Genomic DNA, 19733 nt, shown 5'->3' with positions numbered 1-19733 from the left:
TGCTGGCTGCTGGGAGACACTCGCTGGTGGACAATGGAACTACAACTTTCCATTCTAGGAGGCATAGTACCACCAGCACTTGACCCAGGTCCTGACAAATACCCACTGAATGGGCACTGTGGTGCAGATTTTTAAGGGTTAATACAAGCAGTGAGGTGGTGACATAACACCTCCTCACTGCCTGTCAAATGTCTTCTGAAAAGTGATCCACCACAGATTGCTTTTTAGGAGGCACTGCTAAATGAGCCCTTAGGAATGTTGTAAGACGACATAAAACAACAATCCAGCTGTAAAAGGCACAGGTGTGTTCAATCTTTGTAGATGGAATGAGGAAATCGTATCTTATCAGCATGGCCAATCTAGCATGGCAGGTGTGTGATCACTGGGCTGTATCGGGATGAGAAAAGTCAGTGACTTACCAAAACAAAACAAAAATGTTGAATTTACGCTGCTGCGCAAAAAATGGAAAATTACTGAAGAAAGCACAGAAAAAGCAAGTATTTAAAATGCTTACCTAGTGTTTTCCTTTCCATAAATTATTTTTATTCACTTGCAATGTGCCTCTTTCTAAATATTTGTTTTTTGTTTTTTTTGGGTTCTCTATTGTGGACATTTCCTTCCTTGCACATCAAAGCTCTCATCTGTTCTGGGGGTGTCTAATTACTCTCTGTGCTGGCCTAGCTCCTCCACGCTCACCTCCCTACAAGTGGTTCAACAAATGCCATAGTAGCCCACACAGCTATTATGGAGCCTGGAGGTGGAAGGGGGTCCCATTAGTGAGGCTGTTGAGACAATTTAAAGTGGCTGTAAACCCACTTTGTTGACATTTACCTATAGGTAAGCCTATATTAAGGCTTACCTACAGGTGCTATAAATATCTCCTAAACATGCACCGTTTAGGAGATATTTACAGTGCATGCAGCCAATGACGTCATCGGCGCATGCGCTCTGAAGGCTCTGAAGGATGTAATCACACCTCCGGCCAATCAGATGGCCGGAGGACGCGATCCAGGAAGCAGGACGGCCGAACATGTCGGCAGTCCTGTCGGCACTGTGGGGGCTTTATATTTAGGAAAGTACTTCATAATGAGCTAGTATGCAATGCATACTAGCTCATTATGCCTTTGTCCTTACAGGTTTTTTTTCACATATTTTTTCAGCGGGTTTACTTCCTCTTTAACCTCCCTGGCGGTATGATTGTTTCTGATTTTAGGTGCTGAAAGCGGTACCATTATTTTGCATGTAATTCTTAAGGATGAGCAGCCCAAACCAGCTAGTTACATATGATTTTTTTTTTACTGTGCGTTCTTCTTTATAACATCTTGGGTATGATATATATATAGATATGCCTGTATATCGATATCTCTACATATATATATATATATATATATATATATATATATATGTATATACAGTGCCTTGCAAAAGTATTCGGCCCCCTTGAACTTTTCGACCTTTTGCCACATTTCAGGCTTCAAACATAAAGATATAAAACTGTAATTTTTTGTGAAGAATCAACAACAAGTGGGACACAATCATGAAATGGAACGAAATTTATTGGATATTTCAAACTTTGTTAACAAATAAAAAACTGAAAAATTAGGCGTGCAAAATTATTCAGCCCCTTTACTTTCAGTGCAGCAAACTCTCTCCAGAAGTTCAGTGAGGATCTCTGAATGATCCAATGTTGACCTAAATGACTAATGATGATAAATTGAATCCACCTGTGTATAATCAAGTCTCTTTATAAATGCACCTGCACTGTGATAGTCTCAGAGGTCCGTTTAAAGCCCAGAGAGCATCATGAAGAACAAAGAACACACCAGGCAGGTCCGAGATACTGTTGTGGAGAAGTTTAAAGCCGGGATTTGGATACAAAAAGATTTCCCAAGCTTTAAACATCCCAAGGAGCACTGTGCAAGCGATAATATTGAAATGGAAGGAGTATCAGGCCACTGCAAATCTACGAAGACCTGGCCGTCCCTCTAAACTTTCAGCTCATAGAAGGAGAAGACTGATCAGAGATGCAGCCAAGAGGCCTATGATCACTCTGGATGAATTGCAGAGATCTACAGCTGAGGTGGGAGACTCTGTCCATAGGACAACAATCAGTCGTATACTGCACATATCTGGCCTTTATGGAAGAGTGGAAAGAAGAAAGCCATTTCTTAAAGATATCCATAAAAAGTGTCATTTAAAGTTTGCCACAAGCCACCTGGGAGACACACCAAACATGTGGAAGAAGGTGCTCTGGTCAGATGAAACCAATGGCAACAATGCAAAACTTTATGTTTGGCGTAAAAGCAACACAGCTCGTCACCCTGAACACACCATCTCCACTGTCAAACATGGTGGTGGCAGCATCATGGTTTGGGCCTGCTTTTCTTTCGCAGGGACAGGGAAGATGGTTAAAATTGATGGGAAGATGGATGGAGCCAAATACAGGACCATTCTGGAAGAAAGCCTGATGGAGTCTGCAAAAGACCTGAGACTGGGACGGAGATTTGGCTTCCAACAAGACAATGATCCAAAACATAAAGCAAAATCTACAATGGAATGGTTCACAAATAAACATATCCAGGTGTTAGAATGGCCAAGTCAAAGTCCAGACCTGAATCCAATCGAGAATCTGTGGAAAGAACTGAAAACTGCTGTTCACAAACGCTCTCCATCCAACCTCACTGAGCTGTTTTGCAAGGAGGAATGGGCAAAAATTTCAGTCTCTCGATGTGCAAAACTGATAGAGACATACCCCAAGCGACTTACAGCTGTAATGGCAGCAAAAGTGGCGCTACAAAGTATTAAAACGTTTGAAATATCCAATAAATTTCGTTCCACTTCATGATTGTGTTCCACTTGTTGTTGATTCTTCACAAAAAATTACAGTTTTATATCTTTATGTTTGAAGTCTGAAATGTGGCAAAAGGTCGAAAAGTTCAAGGGGGCCGAATACTTTCGCAAGGCACTGTATATACATATATATATATATAAAGTACAGTAAAACTGCAGGAAAGGGCACTGGGGGGAAAACTAATGTCAATTTATTTTATTTTGTAATGTGTAATGTAATCCAATAGGATTACAATATATCAGTGTTTTTGTGTGTTTTACTTTTCAAATTTGCCGCCGGTTCCACCCCCCTACGAGCGTCACGTCGCAGGAGACGGAAGCCGAGTGTGGCTCGGGGTTACCGCTAATGGCACTAAAATTTCACCCCGAGCCACACTCGGGAATACCGCTAAGGAGGTTAAACAAAAAATCTGTGAAAGATAACACATATCTATGTATATCACTGTATTTTTTACCACTTGCCTACTGGGCACTTTCACCCCCTTCCTGCCCAGGCCAATTTTCAGCTTTCAGCATTCTCATTTGCGTGGTCAACACTGTACCCATATAAAAAAAGGTATCATTTTTTTTTTTTCACACAAATAGAGCTTTCTTTTGGTAGTATTAAATCATCACAGGGTTTTTTTTTATTTTTTACTAAACAAAAAACGACTAAACATTTGGGGAAAAAAAACAAACATTTTTATAGTTTGTTATAATACAAAAAAGGGGTTTTATGACTAATTGAGGTGCTACCACATCCCTTGTAACTTGTGCAAAAACAAAAAATCTAACCAGATGGGACTATACTGGTACCAGAAAGGAAGGATTGCACAATGTATATGTATAAAAAGTTTATTTTATTACAAACATTTATAAAAGAACAATAGAAAAAAAAACAGAGTTTACAGTATCCTGTACCATCGGCCATTAAAATAATGCCAGCCAAAAAAGCGCAATGGTGAAACACCGTCAGTATACTTTGCAGGTGTGATATAAGAGGTCTGTGAGTTATATAGCCCATGGCATAGGATACTGTAAACTCTGTTTTTAGCCATTGTTCTTTTATAAATGTTTGTAATAAAATATAACTTTTTATACATATACATTGAGCAATCGTTCCTTTCTGGTACTATTAAAGTATAATCTGGTTAGGTTTTTTTTTTCTTTTTGCACATAGTTTGGTTTAACATTTTGCAATCTGGTAATTTTTCTCCTTCACTGATGTGCACTGATGAGGCTTAACTGATAGGCTGCACTGATGGGCACTGATGAGGCGGCACTGATGGGCACTGATAGGTGGCACTGCTAAGCACTGATTGGCAGCACTGGTGGGCACAAGTGGGACTGCACTGATAATTAGGACACTGATAATCATAATGTCTCTTTACAATAAGCCGGTTATCAGCTTTCCTCTTCTCTCCTCGCGCTGTCAGCATGAGGAAAGAAAAGCTGAAAAGCGGCTCCTGTTTACATCCTATGTTTAACTGTCATTGGCTGACAGCTGATCACGTTGTAAAGAGCCGCTGTGATTAGCCCTTTACCTCGATCTGTGATCGGGTGAGTCAGAAGGACTCGACGAACACAGAGCGTGCCGCCTGTGTGCCCCAGGGGTTGTGCGGCAGGGCGATCACGGGTGGACGTTGTAACATTGGCTGCCCTTAGCGGCCATTTTTAGTGTAGTCAATGCTGATAAATAGCAGTGCCCTGCTGCAATTGGATGAATTCAAGGGGCTAGTGTAGGGAGGGAAACCACCCCTGTCAGGGAAAGTGAGCCCCAGGGAAAGGTTCCTGCTCAAGGAGGGAAAGATTAGGGACACCACTGTCAGCTTTACTGTCCACCTCTTAGAAGACTAATACCTCAGCTTTGCCGAGTCCCTCAAAAGGCACTTGTGCCGTCACTTTACCAGTCAACCTTCCCTCTTAGGCTATGCATTTTTTAGTGTGTTTTGCAGAAATGCACTACAGTTCATTGAACATGGTTTCCTATGGGACATGTTCACATCTATGCATTTTTCCAGCAGCTGCGTTTTTGGAAAGAATCAGGAACTTTTTTTTCCTGCAGCAGATTGCGTTTTGCGTGTAATTGACTTCAATTGACCCACACCAAAAACGCAAGCCCCCCCACCCGCAGACCCCCACAACCACTGGCTAGGGTTGTGGGGAAGAGGCCCTTGCTCCCACCTTTTCTGACCTGCTGGGCTGCATGCTCGGATAAGGGTCTGGTCTGGATTTTGGGGGGACCCAACGCCATTTGGGGGCTATACCGAAGGGCCTGGTATAGATTGGGGTGGGATCCCACATCATTTTTTTTTCTCATATTTTCATTACCGGAATTTATTTATTTTATGTGCAGCTGTCAGCGGGGAACCCCACTGACAGCTAATTACTTATCAGTTGTTAAGGACACAGGGCCCGCGCAAACTGTAAATACCCAGTTGTTAAGGAGAAAAAAAGGCATCAAAAACGCATGTTCAAAAATGCAAAATGCTCCGGAAAACTGCATTATTCCCATAGATGTGAACCCAGCATAACAGATGCAACGCCTGGTAAGGTAGGTCAATGTGACATGTGCAGTACTGAGAAATACTGCGGGCGGCCAGTGTTACTGTAACAGTACTTCAGCATTACTGGAGAGAGCTCTGGTTCTGTATTTGTAACTGTTTCCACAAGTGTGTGCTGCAGTTACTACAGCCATTGTACCTGTGCTATTGATTGCAGATTACTGTGCCTTATCGACGCTTTATTTCCACTACAACAATACAAGAATTGTTTAACCCTTTCTTGACTTTGTGTACCATTCCTCCAATTTTGGTACCCAATTCCTGGCCCCATCCACAGATGTCTTCTTCAGTGATATCCAACTACCAGGAGAATTGGCCAAGTATAGTATATACATAGTTATTTTGGTCCAGTCTTGTACCCTCCTGTTACATTTACAGTCAAGAAGAGCTAACATCCAGTGTACAGGAGGAGACTTCAAAATGGTTGTCACTAGTCCCAGATCACCTTTACAGGCTGTAAGGATAATATATTTAGCTGTCTTAGTAGTGTAGATATATTGCCCTCAGGACTGTTGGTCATCCTGGCCAATACTCAAATTAACCTTGTATGCTGACCACAGTCTTCCTCAGACTGTAAAAATACCAGAATGTCTCCTCAGCTAAAAACTGACAGATGTTTGCCAGTCTGCAAAAACTCCACAGTAATTTGTATTAGAGTTCTAAAAGTTCTGGTGTTCTTCCTCCGCTCTTCTCCCTCCGATCTTCTGCCTCCGGTCTTCTCCACTGCTGCTGTCTTCTTCATTGTCGACCCGATCTTCCTCCAATGCAGTCTACCGTGGTTATGCCAGCTCTGCTCTCTGTCGCTTCTTATATAGCCATGGGGCGTGGCCATCCGGCGATGCCACCATGAAACCCCGCCCCTTGTGAGGAGGATTGGGTCGGCGGCGGAGAAGACAGCAGCGCCTGAGAAGCCTGGAGGCAGAAGATTAGAGGGAGAAGACCGGATGAAGAACACCAGAGGGAGAAGATCAGGGGGAGAAGATCAGGGGGAGAAGACCGGAGGAAGAAGACCTGAGGGAGATTTTTAATAAAGGACTTCTCAAAACCATCTCTTGTCTTTACACTACATTGCATTTTTGGAGTTAATGGGTAGGGGTACAATGTACCCCATACTCATTCACATATAGGGGGGTGAGATCTGGGGGCCCCCTTGTTAAAGGGGGCTTCCATATTCCGATAAGCCCCCTGCCTGCAAACTCCTACAATCACCACCCAGGGTTGTCAGGAAGAAGTCCTTGTCCCCATCAACATGGTGCTTTTGGGTGGGGGATGCAGAGCCCTCCCTGCCCCAAAGCAAGCACCCCCTCATGTTGAGGGCATGTGGTCTGGAATAGTCCAGGGGGTGCTCGCTGCAGGCTCGGATATGGATTTTGGGGGAGAACTCACGCAGGGTTTTTTTTTTGGGTGGGGGGTTTCCCTCAAAATCCATACCAGACCATTGGGACCCCATGCCCTGTTTTTTTTTTTTTTTTTTTTTTTTTTTGGCGTGGGGTTCCTTTTGAAGATCTAAACCAGACTCAAAGGGCCTGGTATGGAACTTGGGGAGGGGACCCCATGCTGTTTTTTTTTTACATTTTGTCGTGGGGTTCCCCTTCAAGATCCTCAGAGCACAAGTCGCACCACAAGTTGGATCATCATGATTTGACTTAGATGCTACTTCAATTCAAATCAGTGGGCTAAAAGTCGGATCAAAGACTGCTCTCATAGGCTCTCATAGGGAACGCTGCTAAAAGCTAATGTGCACTACCGCCAATACAGAAAGCTACTAAAAGCACGTTTTTACAGCCACTTTTTCCTGGCGTTGGTAGTGGCTTTGCAGCTAATTTTGTCTAATGCCCTGTGTGCATGAGACCTAAAAATTCTCTGCACTGCTGCCTCAATCTTCCTAACAACTTCTGTCCACTGATCTGGCCCCAATAATGTACTGACTATGCTGGCAGCTCCCCTGTTACCTGTCCTTTATTTAGACAACTAAATGACAGTTCTAAGTTTGCTGGGGCCTCTAACAAGTCAGTGGGTGGAACCACGGCACACTGTGATCAATACATTATCTAAAACATCTGAGAGTGGAAAAATCTAGTGGCATTTGTAGATCTGCAAGAGAGCCAAGATTGGAATCACAACCCATCTGGACAGATAGGTATTCTTCTTCTTTTACTGGCTGATGCTAATTTATAATGTAGCTCTACCCCCATAGGAGTTGCTGATGCACAGCCAATCATATAGCATTTCCTTCATTCACTCCAACACAGAAAATCAGTCCTTGGCTTGTTTATGTTGTTTTATTAACTTGGAAGGGGTAGGGAATTATGAGATGCCCAACCTGAAAATGTCCAAAACACAGAACAAGGGACAACTTCCTCCCTATTTACAAAGATCTCCTTTTTCCTTCCTCCTGCACAAACGTGGTTCCTATGTACAGCACCTGCTGCTCACTCCCAGTGGAACCAACAGTATATTGCTGGTTCAGAAAAGGCCCATTACAGGCAGGAACTCTCAGTCCCTTTGACACAGTAGAACAATTGGAGTGAACAGCATAACACATCGCCTTCTGCTTTCCTGTGGCCACTGATCCCATTGTACAAGGTGGCAGTTCCACTATGACTCCTATAACATCCCTATGTGTTCACGAAACAATATATTTAAAGCAAAGCTCCACTTATACTTATAGAGATTATAGGGGAATAGTATAAAAACTAAAAATGACACTAAAAGATATACATATTCTCCAAAAATAATCCATACACATCCATTACTTGGCCCTGTAATGTATTTTTCAGGAAATAATTTTATGCCTCCTTGCAACGTCCTTTGTGAGATTCCAAACCTCCATTTTGGAACAAGCAGTGCATATTATTTGTGATCACGTATACGGCTCTATGTACACCACAAATCTGATAGTTCATAGTCCCCAGTCCTACCTGGAAACAAGTAAGTGTGGGGGGGGGGGGGGGGGTATGTTCCTACATAGAGTGGGACCATGGAGAATGAACATAGTCAACCACTAGCAGAAAGTGACATTTTTAATCCCCACACACAAGTGCATGAAAAAAGTTAATTTAAAAAAATTCCAACAAATAGCATGTTCCAGATGATCCAGTCCTCCACCTCTGTGCCTTAAATGTTTAAAAAAGGCTCATCATATTTCCATAGCCTCCTTATTTCTAAGTAGGTAAATAAACACTTTAGCAAGTTGGTATCAAATCTTCATATGTACAACCAAAACCAATCTTATTTAGATCATAAAAAACTGTAACATTTATTTTTTATTAGAAATGTTTTTTGAAAGCAGTGAAATACCACACGTTGAATAAAATGAAATATAAGAAATCGATTTATTGTAATTATACATTTTTTCTTAAAAAAAATGCTTAATTAGGAAAAAAAATTGTTCAACAAAAGAATTACATTTAAACATTGCCTTCAGCTCTAAAATCTCTACTTGCCTATTCTAATGAAATGAAGGGATGTCCGCCTGAAATGGAATCTAACATATTTGAAATGGATGATCCACTTTGAGTATACTGTACATAAGATTATAAAGTGCTGCGCTACTAGAAAATAAAATAACAAAAAATGACAATCTGTGTCACATACAGTATATCTAAAGTACATAACAGAACACAAATTAAAAAGTCATGATTATACAACTGCAGATTAAGGACTTCAATAAACAAGAAGGCCTTCCTTTAAAATCTCCCGATTGTGCAAGGGTACATTACTTCAAGTGTTAATAAATCAGGGGGGACATCCTCCCCGCACCCCTGCAGAACATCAGTGTCAGTGACACCAAATTTTCCCACAACCTAACCTGCTTTACAGATATGTAGCCCATTGGTTGAGCCTCTCCCTTTCATACAGCACTGACTCATCTGCAAAGGTGACCCCAATGTTCTATCACAAAAATATGATATATAAACTGACTTTATGTTTATGTCATCCATCCGGACTAAAAAGTTAATAATTAGTTAATAAAGTTAATAATTAGGTAAAAAAGTAAAAAAAATGTCCCAAAATGTTCATATATTTGTTAAACCCCTATTAAGTATTTTTTACAAAAATTCAGGTTACTGAAAAAGCTGGGGTCATTGTACAATGAAATGCAACAAAACCAAAAAACAATATAAAGAATAATCATGGGCAGTTATTTATAGCAACCAAATAGGTGTCAGCAGTGTATTGTAATCAGATGTTTTATGATTGGTTCCCCTGGATTACAGGACTAACAACCCATTTGATTCCTGCAGTTTAGTTGCTATGAGTGTTGTACACTGCCATTTGTCCTAAAAGTCGCTTTCACCCGAAAGTGGTTTTTCAGATTTCTAGAGTTGCTACAAAATGTTGTCAAATGATGTCTCCCCTTTTTATCATATACAATTGCCAGTCCTGACCAAGTGTTACAGTCTTTACAAATATCTCTTAACACCTTCATACTTGCCTTGTTGGAAGTAGGTGGAAACACAGAGTCTACTAGGCTAGTAGGGGATTGCACATCTCTTCGATACCTATCTAAATCTAAGCCATTCATTTTGGGTGGCATTGATCTCTAAAGGTTATACAAAACTGCCTACACATATACAATATTGATGCATACAATGAACCACTATTTGCTGCATCTAACATAGGTAGAAAAAATTCTACTACAGGTATAGCCTTACCGCTAGGAAATCCTGTGCACTGATGGCACACTTTTCAGGCAAACTTTGCCAATATATTGTAACAATTCCATATTGAATAGAGACTGCTGCTGCCAGTGCTCTCAGACATTAGTTAGTGCTCAGAGTCACTGTGAGTAAACACAAAGTACTATGCGTTCCCAAACGATCCTTGGAGGGGTTTTCCAAGTTTTTAGCTTTTTTGTTTTTCATGTCTATATTATACCAACCTCATAGTGTATTATAATGCCTCAGAGTAGGGTTGCTGTAAGATATATAGGGCCAAGCCAAGAATAAAACTTGCGGGCCACACAAAATACACTTGTATAGTAAGGGTTAGAGCAAGCTAAAACCAACACATATCAAAACAGCCATAGATGAGGCCAGATGGGGCAAAAAGAATAAGAGGACACAAGACCCAGGAGAGTGCTGGCTGACAACAGCCACTGTCAACATGGGGACACTGGATCTGGAAAATCTTTGGCATCTACCTTCTAGACATAAGACTGAAGAGATGGCACCTAGGGCGGAGATCCTAGGACACATTTGTCTAATCTCCAGTACGGAGGGCTATACTTCATTGCTTATAACATCTGCCCAACTCAAAAATAATAAGGATTAGAATTCCTTCAACTTGAGACCAAAAATGATACCTAAAGAAGGTTTTTAACTTTTTTGGAATTTGGTTTGAAAATGTAAGCTGATTTCCTTAAATGGAGGCAAGCACCTGTGATTCTTTAAAGCAGCATCAGATGTGCTGACAAGGTGGGTGGCACTACATGGAAGCAGAATATCTGCCTCGTTTTGTGCAATATGGAGTCCACTCCAGCTTGACCCTTTCTTGCCTGTGCAAAATTAGATTTTCACAGTTTGTGTAATCCTTCATATTCTCTATGGTCACATTCTGTGCATGTCAAAAACACTCACCAAATCATGTGGTTCCCTTACATGCATAGAGCCTTTAGCCCTTTAGCAGAGATGCAGTGGTGCAATTAATTCTTAATGGCCTCCCCCCCCCTTCCGCATCTGCTAAAACAGCGTTTAAGCACATGCCAAAACACATGATGCAGCAGCACCTTGCAGTTTGGTGTGCCACGATTTTGCAAAAGGGTCAGGGACATCTTTAGAAGTTAGACATGTTTGCTACAAACCGGAAAACCCCTTTACAGCATGTGGATTACAGTTTGGTCCCAGGATAGCCAGCATTTTCCAGATTTGCTAGCGACCTTTGCAGCCTCTTCTTGGTGACAGTACTGCACTTCTGTATGATTTGGTTTGGGTTAGGTCTAGGAGGTACTTTGGGAAGAACAGATGTTGAGGTTGACTCTGCTAGTGATGGGTTGGAGTTGTTCAGAGATGAGCTCTCGCTATATGAAGAATTACGTCTGCTCCCTGTCATACTGTCTATGTCGGAATCTGCATCAGATCTGGCCTCAGAGTCCAGTGACTGGCTCCTCAATCTTTCCTCTAAGGTGATTCCAATCAGCGTATGGTCACCCACTGACGGTTTTTGGTGGAGAAATGAATACACATCTCTATACAGATTGGGTGTAGATTTATGGTGTTCCTTGCGAAGGATATTCTGGATCTTCTCACAGGGGTTTGTGTAAGGCTTTAGATAAAGAGATGGGATATAGCCTGTCCTTCTGTTATAGCTGCAGCAAAAATAAACCAAAAATTGTATATCAGTATGGTTAAAGTCACTGAAATAGATATTGTACTAATAGGCTCAATTTCCATTATATTTTCTCCACTTTCCTCCCAGCTGTGCAGTGTGTCTAAGTTTAAATGTGCAGCCCAATAGGTACTATTTTGACCACACTGCCCAGTGAACTCTTTAATCAAACAGACCAGATCAGACATGCCCTCAACCTTAGCCCTACATGTCTCTGTGAGGACATTTGTGATTAGTAGGAACCCATGTTTAGCAGAACCTGGAAAGAAGGCTTTGGTGCCAGCCCAATCAACTGTGGCATGGCTGTTACCCACCTCCCAGCTGCATGTACACAAAGAGGAAGGGAGGCTCATGACATCACTGACCTAATATGGCAACATAGCTATATTAGGTCAGTGACATTGACCTCATATGGGCATGTAGCCATATAGAGTCATTTTATGGTAAATCGGTACTGAGGGATTTATGGTGTCCACCACTGCTGACCTAGCTTCCTGACTGATTGTGGCTTCAGTATTCACTGACCTAAAGCAAGCATGCACATTAGAATATAAACATGAAGTCAGATCACATGGTCTGCAGTAGATCAGTAAGGTGGATAGGCAACCTGCGTTTGCAGGAGCTCTGCAAAGTCAGTCCCAATATTCTTTCACTCCAGGTCTTCAGTTTTTATAATTATCGGTCTTTATGGTTTAGGACGGAGTAATAGAAGATCTCACCTGACCAGCCACCATCCATTGTCTGACTTTTTCAAGACTTTCACCACTACGCCGATCATGACGGTGAGTTCATCGGAATTCTGAGCCTCATAGCCCTTTGTCACCACACACATATCTAAGAGGGATAAAGTCAGAGTGAGGAATGGTCACAGATCCCAAAATTGTAACTCCTGCCCCTTTATGATGGATGATCTCTCACACCTATCAAATGAGTGACAATATATTGGCCTTAAACACTGGGGGAAACCATAGACAATAGAGGAAGGCTGTAATTAGAAAATTCATCCTCTGAATGACACTCAGCTAATGAATGTATAGACAGACATACTCACTTTTCTCCTCTTATTTGCCTGTTACAGCACTCACAAAATGAACCCTATCAATGTATGACGGTTTGGAAAAAACAGTTCTTTTTGGTCTTATGCAATAGGGCCAACAGCTATTTACTAACTGCAGAAATGTAAAAAAGCATGTCATTGGTTAGGGAGCCACAAACATTCTGGTCCTGCCCCAATTTGATGTTATGTGACACACTATTGTAAAGATCCAACCTAGGGACACAAATATGCACTCCCAGTATCAGATGCTTATGGTATTGCACCCAGATTTCCACAACTTGTTAGGCAGTTCCTTCAATACACAAGCACCTTCAACCAAGTTGTAGAGTTTGGAGTTCCTGTGAGAGACCAGTGTTGTCCTCCCCTTGGTTCCTAGGTAGGTATTTGCATGCTTTTGGTCGGATTTAATGTAGGTAACAATGCCATTTCATTTTACTACAGTTCTTACAGAAACTATATTTTTGTAAAGTATTGCAAGTCTGGTTTCTAAGTCATTAGAAGACACAAGATTAGGTCAATATTCACCTTCTTCTTGGCATTCCATGGAATTGTCACTTGCTTCACAGTTTCTCTCTTCCTGAAGATAAGGTGCAGGGAACCAAGCTATTTGGCGATCTTCGTTCTCCACCAGCCACCAGCCTGCATTACATAGAACAGCTGTGTAAGGCAAATATGCAAACACTGGGCAACAATTACATTTTTGCATAATGTTTTAAAGGGTCAGGTTTTTACTGTTTCTATGCCCCTACTGGGAAGATTTACCTCTCCAATTGTCCTGGTGATCACCAAAAGTGATGGAAAATTCACATTTTATAGCTGTCATCAGAACAAGCTGTCTAAGAGCGATAATATCCCCACCTTGTAAAGGGTTTCCTACTTCTTGTTGCACCTCTATCTCATAAAGTGATGTTGGTTTTATATATATTTATATATATATATACACACACACACATGCAGCAGTCCAGGATTGTCAGAGTGCCAAAATGAACAGCATTGAGATCTAACAGATCTGTACAGGTGTCCCTTGGAGCACATAGGAATCCTCAGTCTGGCTATGGCCACTATCCCTAAGGCAACTTAGGAGGAAGATATTGACTTCTGGGAGCCATTCGGAAGGGCAAACCTTCTGTACTTCTTGCATATTTGCTATTGGGGCAGCCCATCATGATGATGGGTCAATATGAATGTGCCTGCACTACCTACCAGCAGTCCCACCCAATGGGGAATTTTCTTCAAATAGGGATATTTAAGATAATAGAGATGTATTAAAGCTTACCTCAAACCAAAACCTAATATTTAATTTTGGATACAGTGGGAAAGTGTTAGAACCTCTATCAGCTAATATTGCCTTTTGAAAACCCAAGTGTCAACTGCATCCTCAATTCTTTGTACTGGTGTCAAAGGGACAGGAATGAGAGCTAATCTTCCCAATGGGGTCACAGACAGAGAGTTAAAAACATAACTGAAATGTTATCTCTATTCAAATTTAAAAAAGAATAGACTGTAGTTTGGTATTCTATTATTAGAAACTATAGGTAAACTACTTTCTGAAAAAGAACCTGGAGATAGAAAATGACTGCCCATATTTTCTGGATCCAGACCTCTATTGTAAGATATGGGGGTGAGGAGCCCCCATATAATGACATACCTGAGCTTTCCTTTAGCAGGACATCTAGAAGCTCGTTTCTCTTCACCTTGAACAGTCTGTTCCTCAGGTCTACAGTCTCATAGTCCGCTACACACAAGTAATTGGCTGGGACCACAGGCTTGGAAATAATGGGGGTAAGCGGTGAGGCAATGATTCTCTCCTCTTTTTTCTCAGGAGGCACAATGACAACGCTGGGAAAACAAAGAAGTCATGAGGGATGAACATGTTATGCTATTTATCTAATTAGCCTAGGTCTTAGCTGACGAAGCTTATCAGGACGACTTTAGAAGAAGAGGTGCGCAGGTACCAATACTCAGAAAAAGGGTCATTATCAGTCATTGTGCATGCATGCATATTTGTACAAGCACGCTAATTTATGCACACATTGCGTGCACAGTTGCACAGACACACATTTGTAATTTCAATCTTGGCACCAGATGGCCTATTTAAGGAACAATGTCCAACTAAGAAGTTTCTGGATTGTCTTCAGCTGTTACTATGTGACTTAAGCCCTGAACTTGTTCCTAAGATATGCTTTTCTGTTGTTGATCCGTCCTGCCCTTGGATTTGTCTCTGCTCTGCTTTTCTGCTACAGACCTCAGTAAGTTCCTTACAACGGTTTGTCTCTGCTGATTCCCAGTTTGATTCAGCTGGTTCCTGAACACAGCTTGTCTCTGATGATTCCCAGTTTGACCTCAGCTAGTTCCTGTCCATAGCTTGTCTCTGCTGATTCCCATTTTATACTCCGCTCGCTAGTTTTCGAGCACTGCTTGTCTCTGCTCTATCCCGGTTGGACCTTGGCTAGTTCATGACCACTGTTTGTCTCTGCTGATTACTAGTTTGAACCTTGGCTAGTTCATGACCACTGTTTGTTTCTGCTGATTATGAGTTTGAACCTTGGCTAGTTCCTGACCATACCTAAAGATAATGCGAACCGAACATCTGCATACAATTTACAGAAAAAGAAAATACAGTCCCGTTAGATGTTTTTATTGCTATTACATAATTGATATTTAGGACTCCCTGACAGAAAAACACAATAGCACTGCGGGAGGGATTCCCCCATCAACCAAACGATTATGGTTGTAGGGAAGAAAATGTTATCATCTATGACTCCCCTTATAGCTGAAATATCAGTTAACAGTGGATGTGTCCTGTTTCTCACACGTGTTTAGACATGTCCCGTTGTTGACAGTCAGTGACTCAATTTCAGAGGCTTCTTGTGATACGGTTATATACTATATATAACTCCATGACACATTATATAAACAGGCATCTGCTTTCACAATTCTAATACAACAAACACAAAATGCAAATATTAAAAGAGAAAGCAAACAGCCCAATAAATGATAAGGAAAAAATCACTTTGTTCTTCCTTCCCGTAATATACCGCACCCATTACAACCAACACGGAGGTTATAAGGAACTTGCTTATTGCTCTCTTATTGCTATTTACTAAGACAACTATTTTCTATGTAGAGCCTTCTGAAACTGTTTTCCCTCTACTGCTTGTAATAACCTGATGTACAGAATATACAGTATACAACCATATCTAATCCTTATGGACAGGCCCTGACTGGGACAAAAAATAGGCCCGGCATTTTAGACTGAGCAGCCCAATTTTTTTAACCACTTCAGCTACGGGAAGATTTACCCCCCTTCATTACAATTTGTAGGTGTGTTCCCGCTATGTTCCTGAAAGTGAGTGCCACATCCCGGTTAATAGAGCATATTTGTGGAAAATCCCCTAGGGGTGGGACTTTATAGGTCACTCAAAAAAAGTTATATTGAGAGTATAATTATTTGAATATAATAAAGGTTTTATTAATAAACATGAAAATATATATAGGAAAAACACATACAAAATATGTTCAAGAATACAATTAAAATTTGGCAAAACTGGTGTTTTGTAAAAAGGTGTGCATATACACTCAACCGACTATTCCATGTATGATCCAACGTTTTGAGGTGGAGACCTCTTCTTCAGGGACTGTACTGGAAATAGTTATTTATGGTTGGTGAAGATATGAACACCAGTGAGTTGTTTTGCCATCGGATAAAAGCAAGGATTTTTTGACAGCACCCACAGGAATTAGTAGTTTTGTAAGGAGGGTTTAATGCAAGTATCAAGTCAAGGTAGTGCCAATGGACATGCAACAGATAGAATGTGCAAACTAGGAGCCAAGTGTCACAACTGGAGTCCAATTATAGCCTGATCAGACGGGCAGAGGCCAATCCCAATGTGCTTGAACTAGTACTTGTTCGGCAAACCTTCTCCCAGCAATGGATGTGCCGATGTGCAACATGCAGGACTCTTCAAAGCCCAGCACACCTGCAGTGTGAATAGTTACATGGGATTTAAGGGGGAATCGTTTTCATGCACTTTTGTCCCCCTGGAGAAGCACACCAGTGTGAAATGGCCTTAATGTTGGATGCACATATTAACAAGAAGTTAATTAATTATCAGCCCATTTCCTTGATCATGTGCATTTCAACAAACAGCAAACCTCTATACATTGTCTTAGTGTAACCCAACAGCCCAAAAAAAAGCTTGTGAATTGAGCATTGAGCACCACCTACATCAAGATATCTCTGATGTTCCTAGAGGCTAAATACCAAATTTCCTCTGGCCATCTGAGGTTTTCATAATCACAGAAAGAATGTCCTATTAGTTATAAAGGAAGAGGGAAGAATCTGAGCTTTTTGAATGTGGCTTTGTCATCTTTGGCCATGTATCATGGTGGATCCTTTTATTCCAGCAACTCAGAAAATGGGCTGACCCGCACCTCTAGGGAAGATATCTGACCCTCTGTAGGCAGCCTAATGCTGGCCATACAGGTATAGATTTCTTCATCCATGCTAAGCAACACGGACAGGTGAATCCCCCTGCCAGGCTATTGTAATTAAAAGAACAGTGCCTGCATCCGATCGAATAAAGGTGCTGTTCAGTTGACAATTTTCCAACAGGCTCCTTTGATCAAAAAGTCCATTAAACAGTTGGATTTTGGCAAATAGAGAGGCGCCGGCAGGGCCAGGCACTGCTTGAATTTAGGCCAAGCCAGCAGGAATTATTGGAGAAGTGTATGGGCAGCTTCAGGGCCACTGATAAGGATGTAGCACTAGCACTTGCCTTTCTGTATAGGGCCCAGCCCCATAGGTTCAACAGGGGGACCCAGGGCAGCAGGAATGGGCGCAATTACTGGAACCAATCCCCACGTGGCCCTCCCTGTGTTTCTCTGTCCAGCAATGTCCACAAGTCCCTTGGCTATCCTGGGACATTCCCTCCTGATTGGCTAAGATACAGTCATTGGCGCCATTTCCTCCACTGTCAATCAAAGTCAGTGAGCCAATCAGGAGATAGAGAGGGGCGGGGCCGAACAACAGCTCCGTGCCTGAATGGACACACGGAGCTGCAGCTCAGCTGGGGTGTCCCAAAAGCAAGCTGCTTGCTGTGGAGGCACTCGATAGGAGGGAGGGGATAGGAGCGCTGAAGAGAGACTCGAGAAGAGGAGGATCCGGGCTGCTCTGTGCAAAGCCAACTACACAGAGGAGGTAAGTATAACATGTTTGTTATTTTTTTTTTTTTAAAAACGAGACTTTATAATCACTTTAACAATATGCCGACCGCCCGCCGCATATTTACTGGGGCAGGCTGGCTCGGCTGCGCGAAACGACGTAGCCCTACATCGGTCCCTCGCATGGTGCTGCGGGGCAAGTGTGCGCCGTCGGCGGTGCGCTCCGAACCCACTAGACAGCAGGGATGCCAATCCACGGGACCGGCGGCCGCGATTCCCGCCGGGCACCCGCGATCATTCCCCGCTAAGAGAGAAGGACGGTCTGCTGTTGTAAACACAGCTGACCATTCTCCTCTCTGAAATGATCACAGAGCGCCTGTGATTCTTCTATATAGGATCACAGGGCTCTGTGGTCATTTCACAAGCCCATCCCCCATACAGTTAGAAAACACTCCCCTAGGCTCACACTTAACCATTTGATTCCCACTGTATTTAACCCCTTCCCTGCCAGTGTCATCATTACAGTAACAGTAATATTTATAGCACTGATTACTGTAGTAAAGTCACTGGTCTCCCCAAAAGTGTAAAAAATGTCAGGGGTCCGATCTGTCCGCCTCAATGTCGCAGTCCCCCGAAAAATCGCAGATCGCCGCCATTACTATTAAAAAAAATAAATAAAAATGACATAAATCTTTCCCCTAGTTTGTAGATGCGATAACTTTTGCGCAAACCAATCAAAATACGCTTATTGTGTTTTTTTTTTTTTTTTTTACCAAAAATATGTAGCAGAACACAAACTGGCCTAAAAAGATGAAAAATTATGATTTTAAAAAAATTTTTCTGGGAGTGTTATTTAGCAGAATGTGAAAAGTATTGTTTTTTTTTTTTTTTTTTCAGAATTGGAGCATTTTTTTTGTTTATAGCGCAAAAGATAAAAATCACGCAGGTGATCAAATAACACCAAAAGAAAGCTCTATTTGTGGGAAAAAAAGGACATCAATTTTATTTCGGTTCAGTTTTGCAAGACTGCCCAATTTTCCGTTAAAATTACACAGTGCTGAATCGACAAAAAATGGCCCGGTCATTAAGGGGGCAAATCCTTCCGGTCCAGAACTAGTTAAGGGTTCGTTCTCACATGAATTCTGGCTGCATAAATGAGTGGTTTGTTCATTCGGCTGGAGCCGCCTCTTAGGCTTGGTTCACTGTTCGGTCAGTTAGTTTGTACAAAGCCCCATCATTTCTAACAGCAGCCCTGGGCAGCCTTAGTCTAAATATGAACAATCTCCTCCAGTCAGTCCAATCAGGTCCTTGTCTAGTAATTATACTGTGACCTGATCTTTGTACACAAGATCAGATAGTCAGTCGAAACTGATTCCTCCATATAAAATGATCTCTGATGTCCATGCTTGACTACCCTTAGTTAATTATCTCCTGACAGCACCATTATTAAGGACATAACTGCAGATCGGAACCTTACCTGTCATCTGGGAAAGATGGATTGAGGTCATGGCTCTTCAGAGTGAAGAATTGGACGACGATATCGCATTGTGAGATCTTGGCGTCCAACCTCAGCACCAACTGTGAATAGGTCTCCAGTTTCTGGAGTCTTTCCAATACCTGCTTGGATCCTTTCTTCTTTCCTAATGTCCTTGGGACATCTATAAAAATTTAATTAACAGATTGAGTTTTATATATAAATCCTTTGGGACTTGGACTGTTCCCTCATTTCTTATAATTACATTTTGAAAATGGCTAGCTTTTTCAAACTCTGTCCAAAACTAAAAAGCAAT

The 19733-nt window shown here is 41.8% G+C and overlaps 1 protein-coding gene across 1 annotated transcript in view; it reads right to left on the bottom strand.

The window, feature by feature from the left end:
* Positions 1 to 19733, bottom strand: part of LOC309558611 (uncharacterized protein) — a 99299-nt gene that overhangs the window by 63265 nt on the left and 16301 nt on the right. The window contains exons 4-8 of the mRNA XM_082261679.1: positions 19421 to 19601; positions 14429 to 14619; positions 13306 to 13419; positions 12443 to 12557; positions 11230 to 11703 (exon numbers count right to left, since the gene is read on the bottom strand). Of these exons, the coding sequence (XP_082117805.1) occupies positions 11230 to 11703; positions 12443 to 12557; positions 13306 to 13419; positions 14429 to 14619; positions 19421 to 19601 (1075 nt within the window). The remainder of the gene's footprint in view (positions 1 to 11229; positions 11704 to 12442; positions 12558 to 13305; positions 13420 to 14428; positions 14620 to 19420; positions 19602 to 19733) is intronic.

The sequence above is a fragment of the Pelophylax lessonae genome, assembly GCF_965119305.1.
Source record: "Pelophylax lessonae genome assembly, chromosome: 6".
NCBI lineage: Eukaryota > Metazoa > Chordata > Amphibia > Anura > Ranidae > Pelophylax > Pelophylax lessonae.
This window is presented reverse-complemented; position numbering and strand designations above follow the sequence as displayed.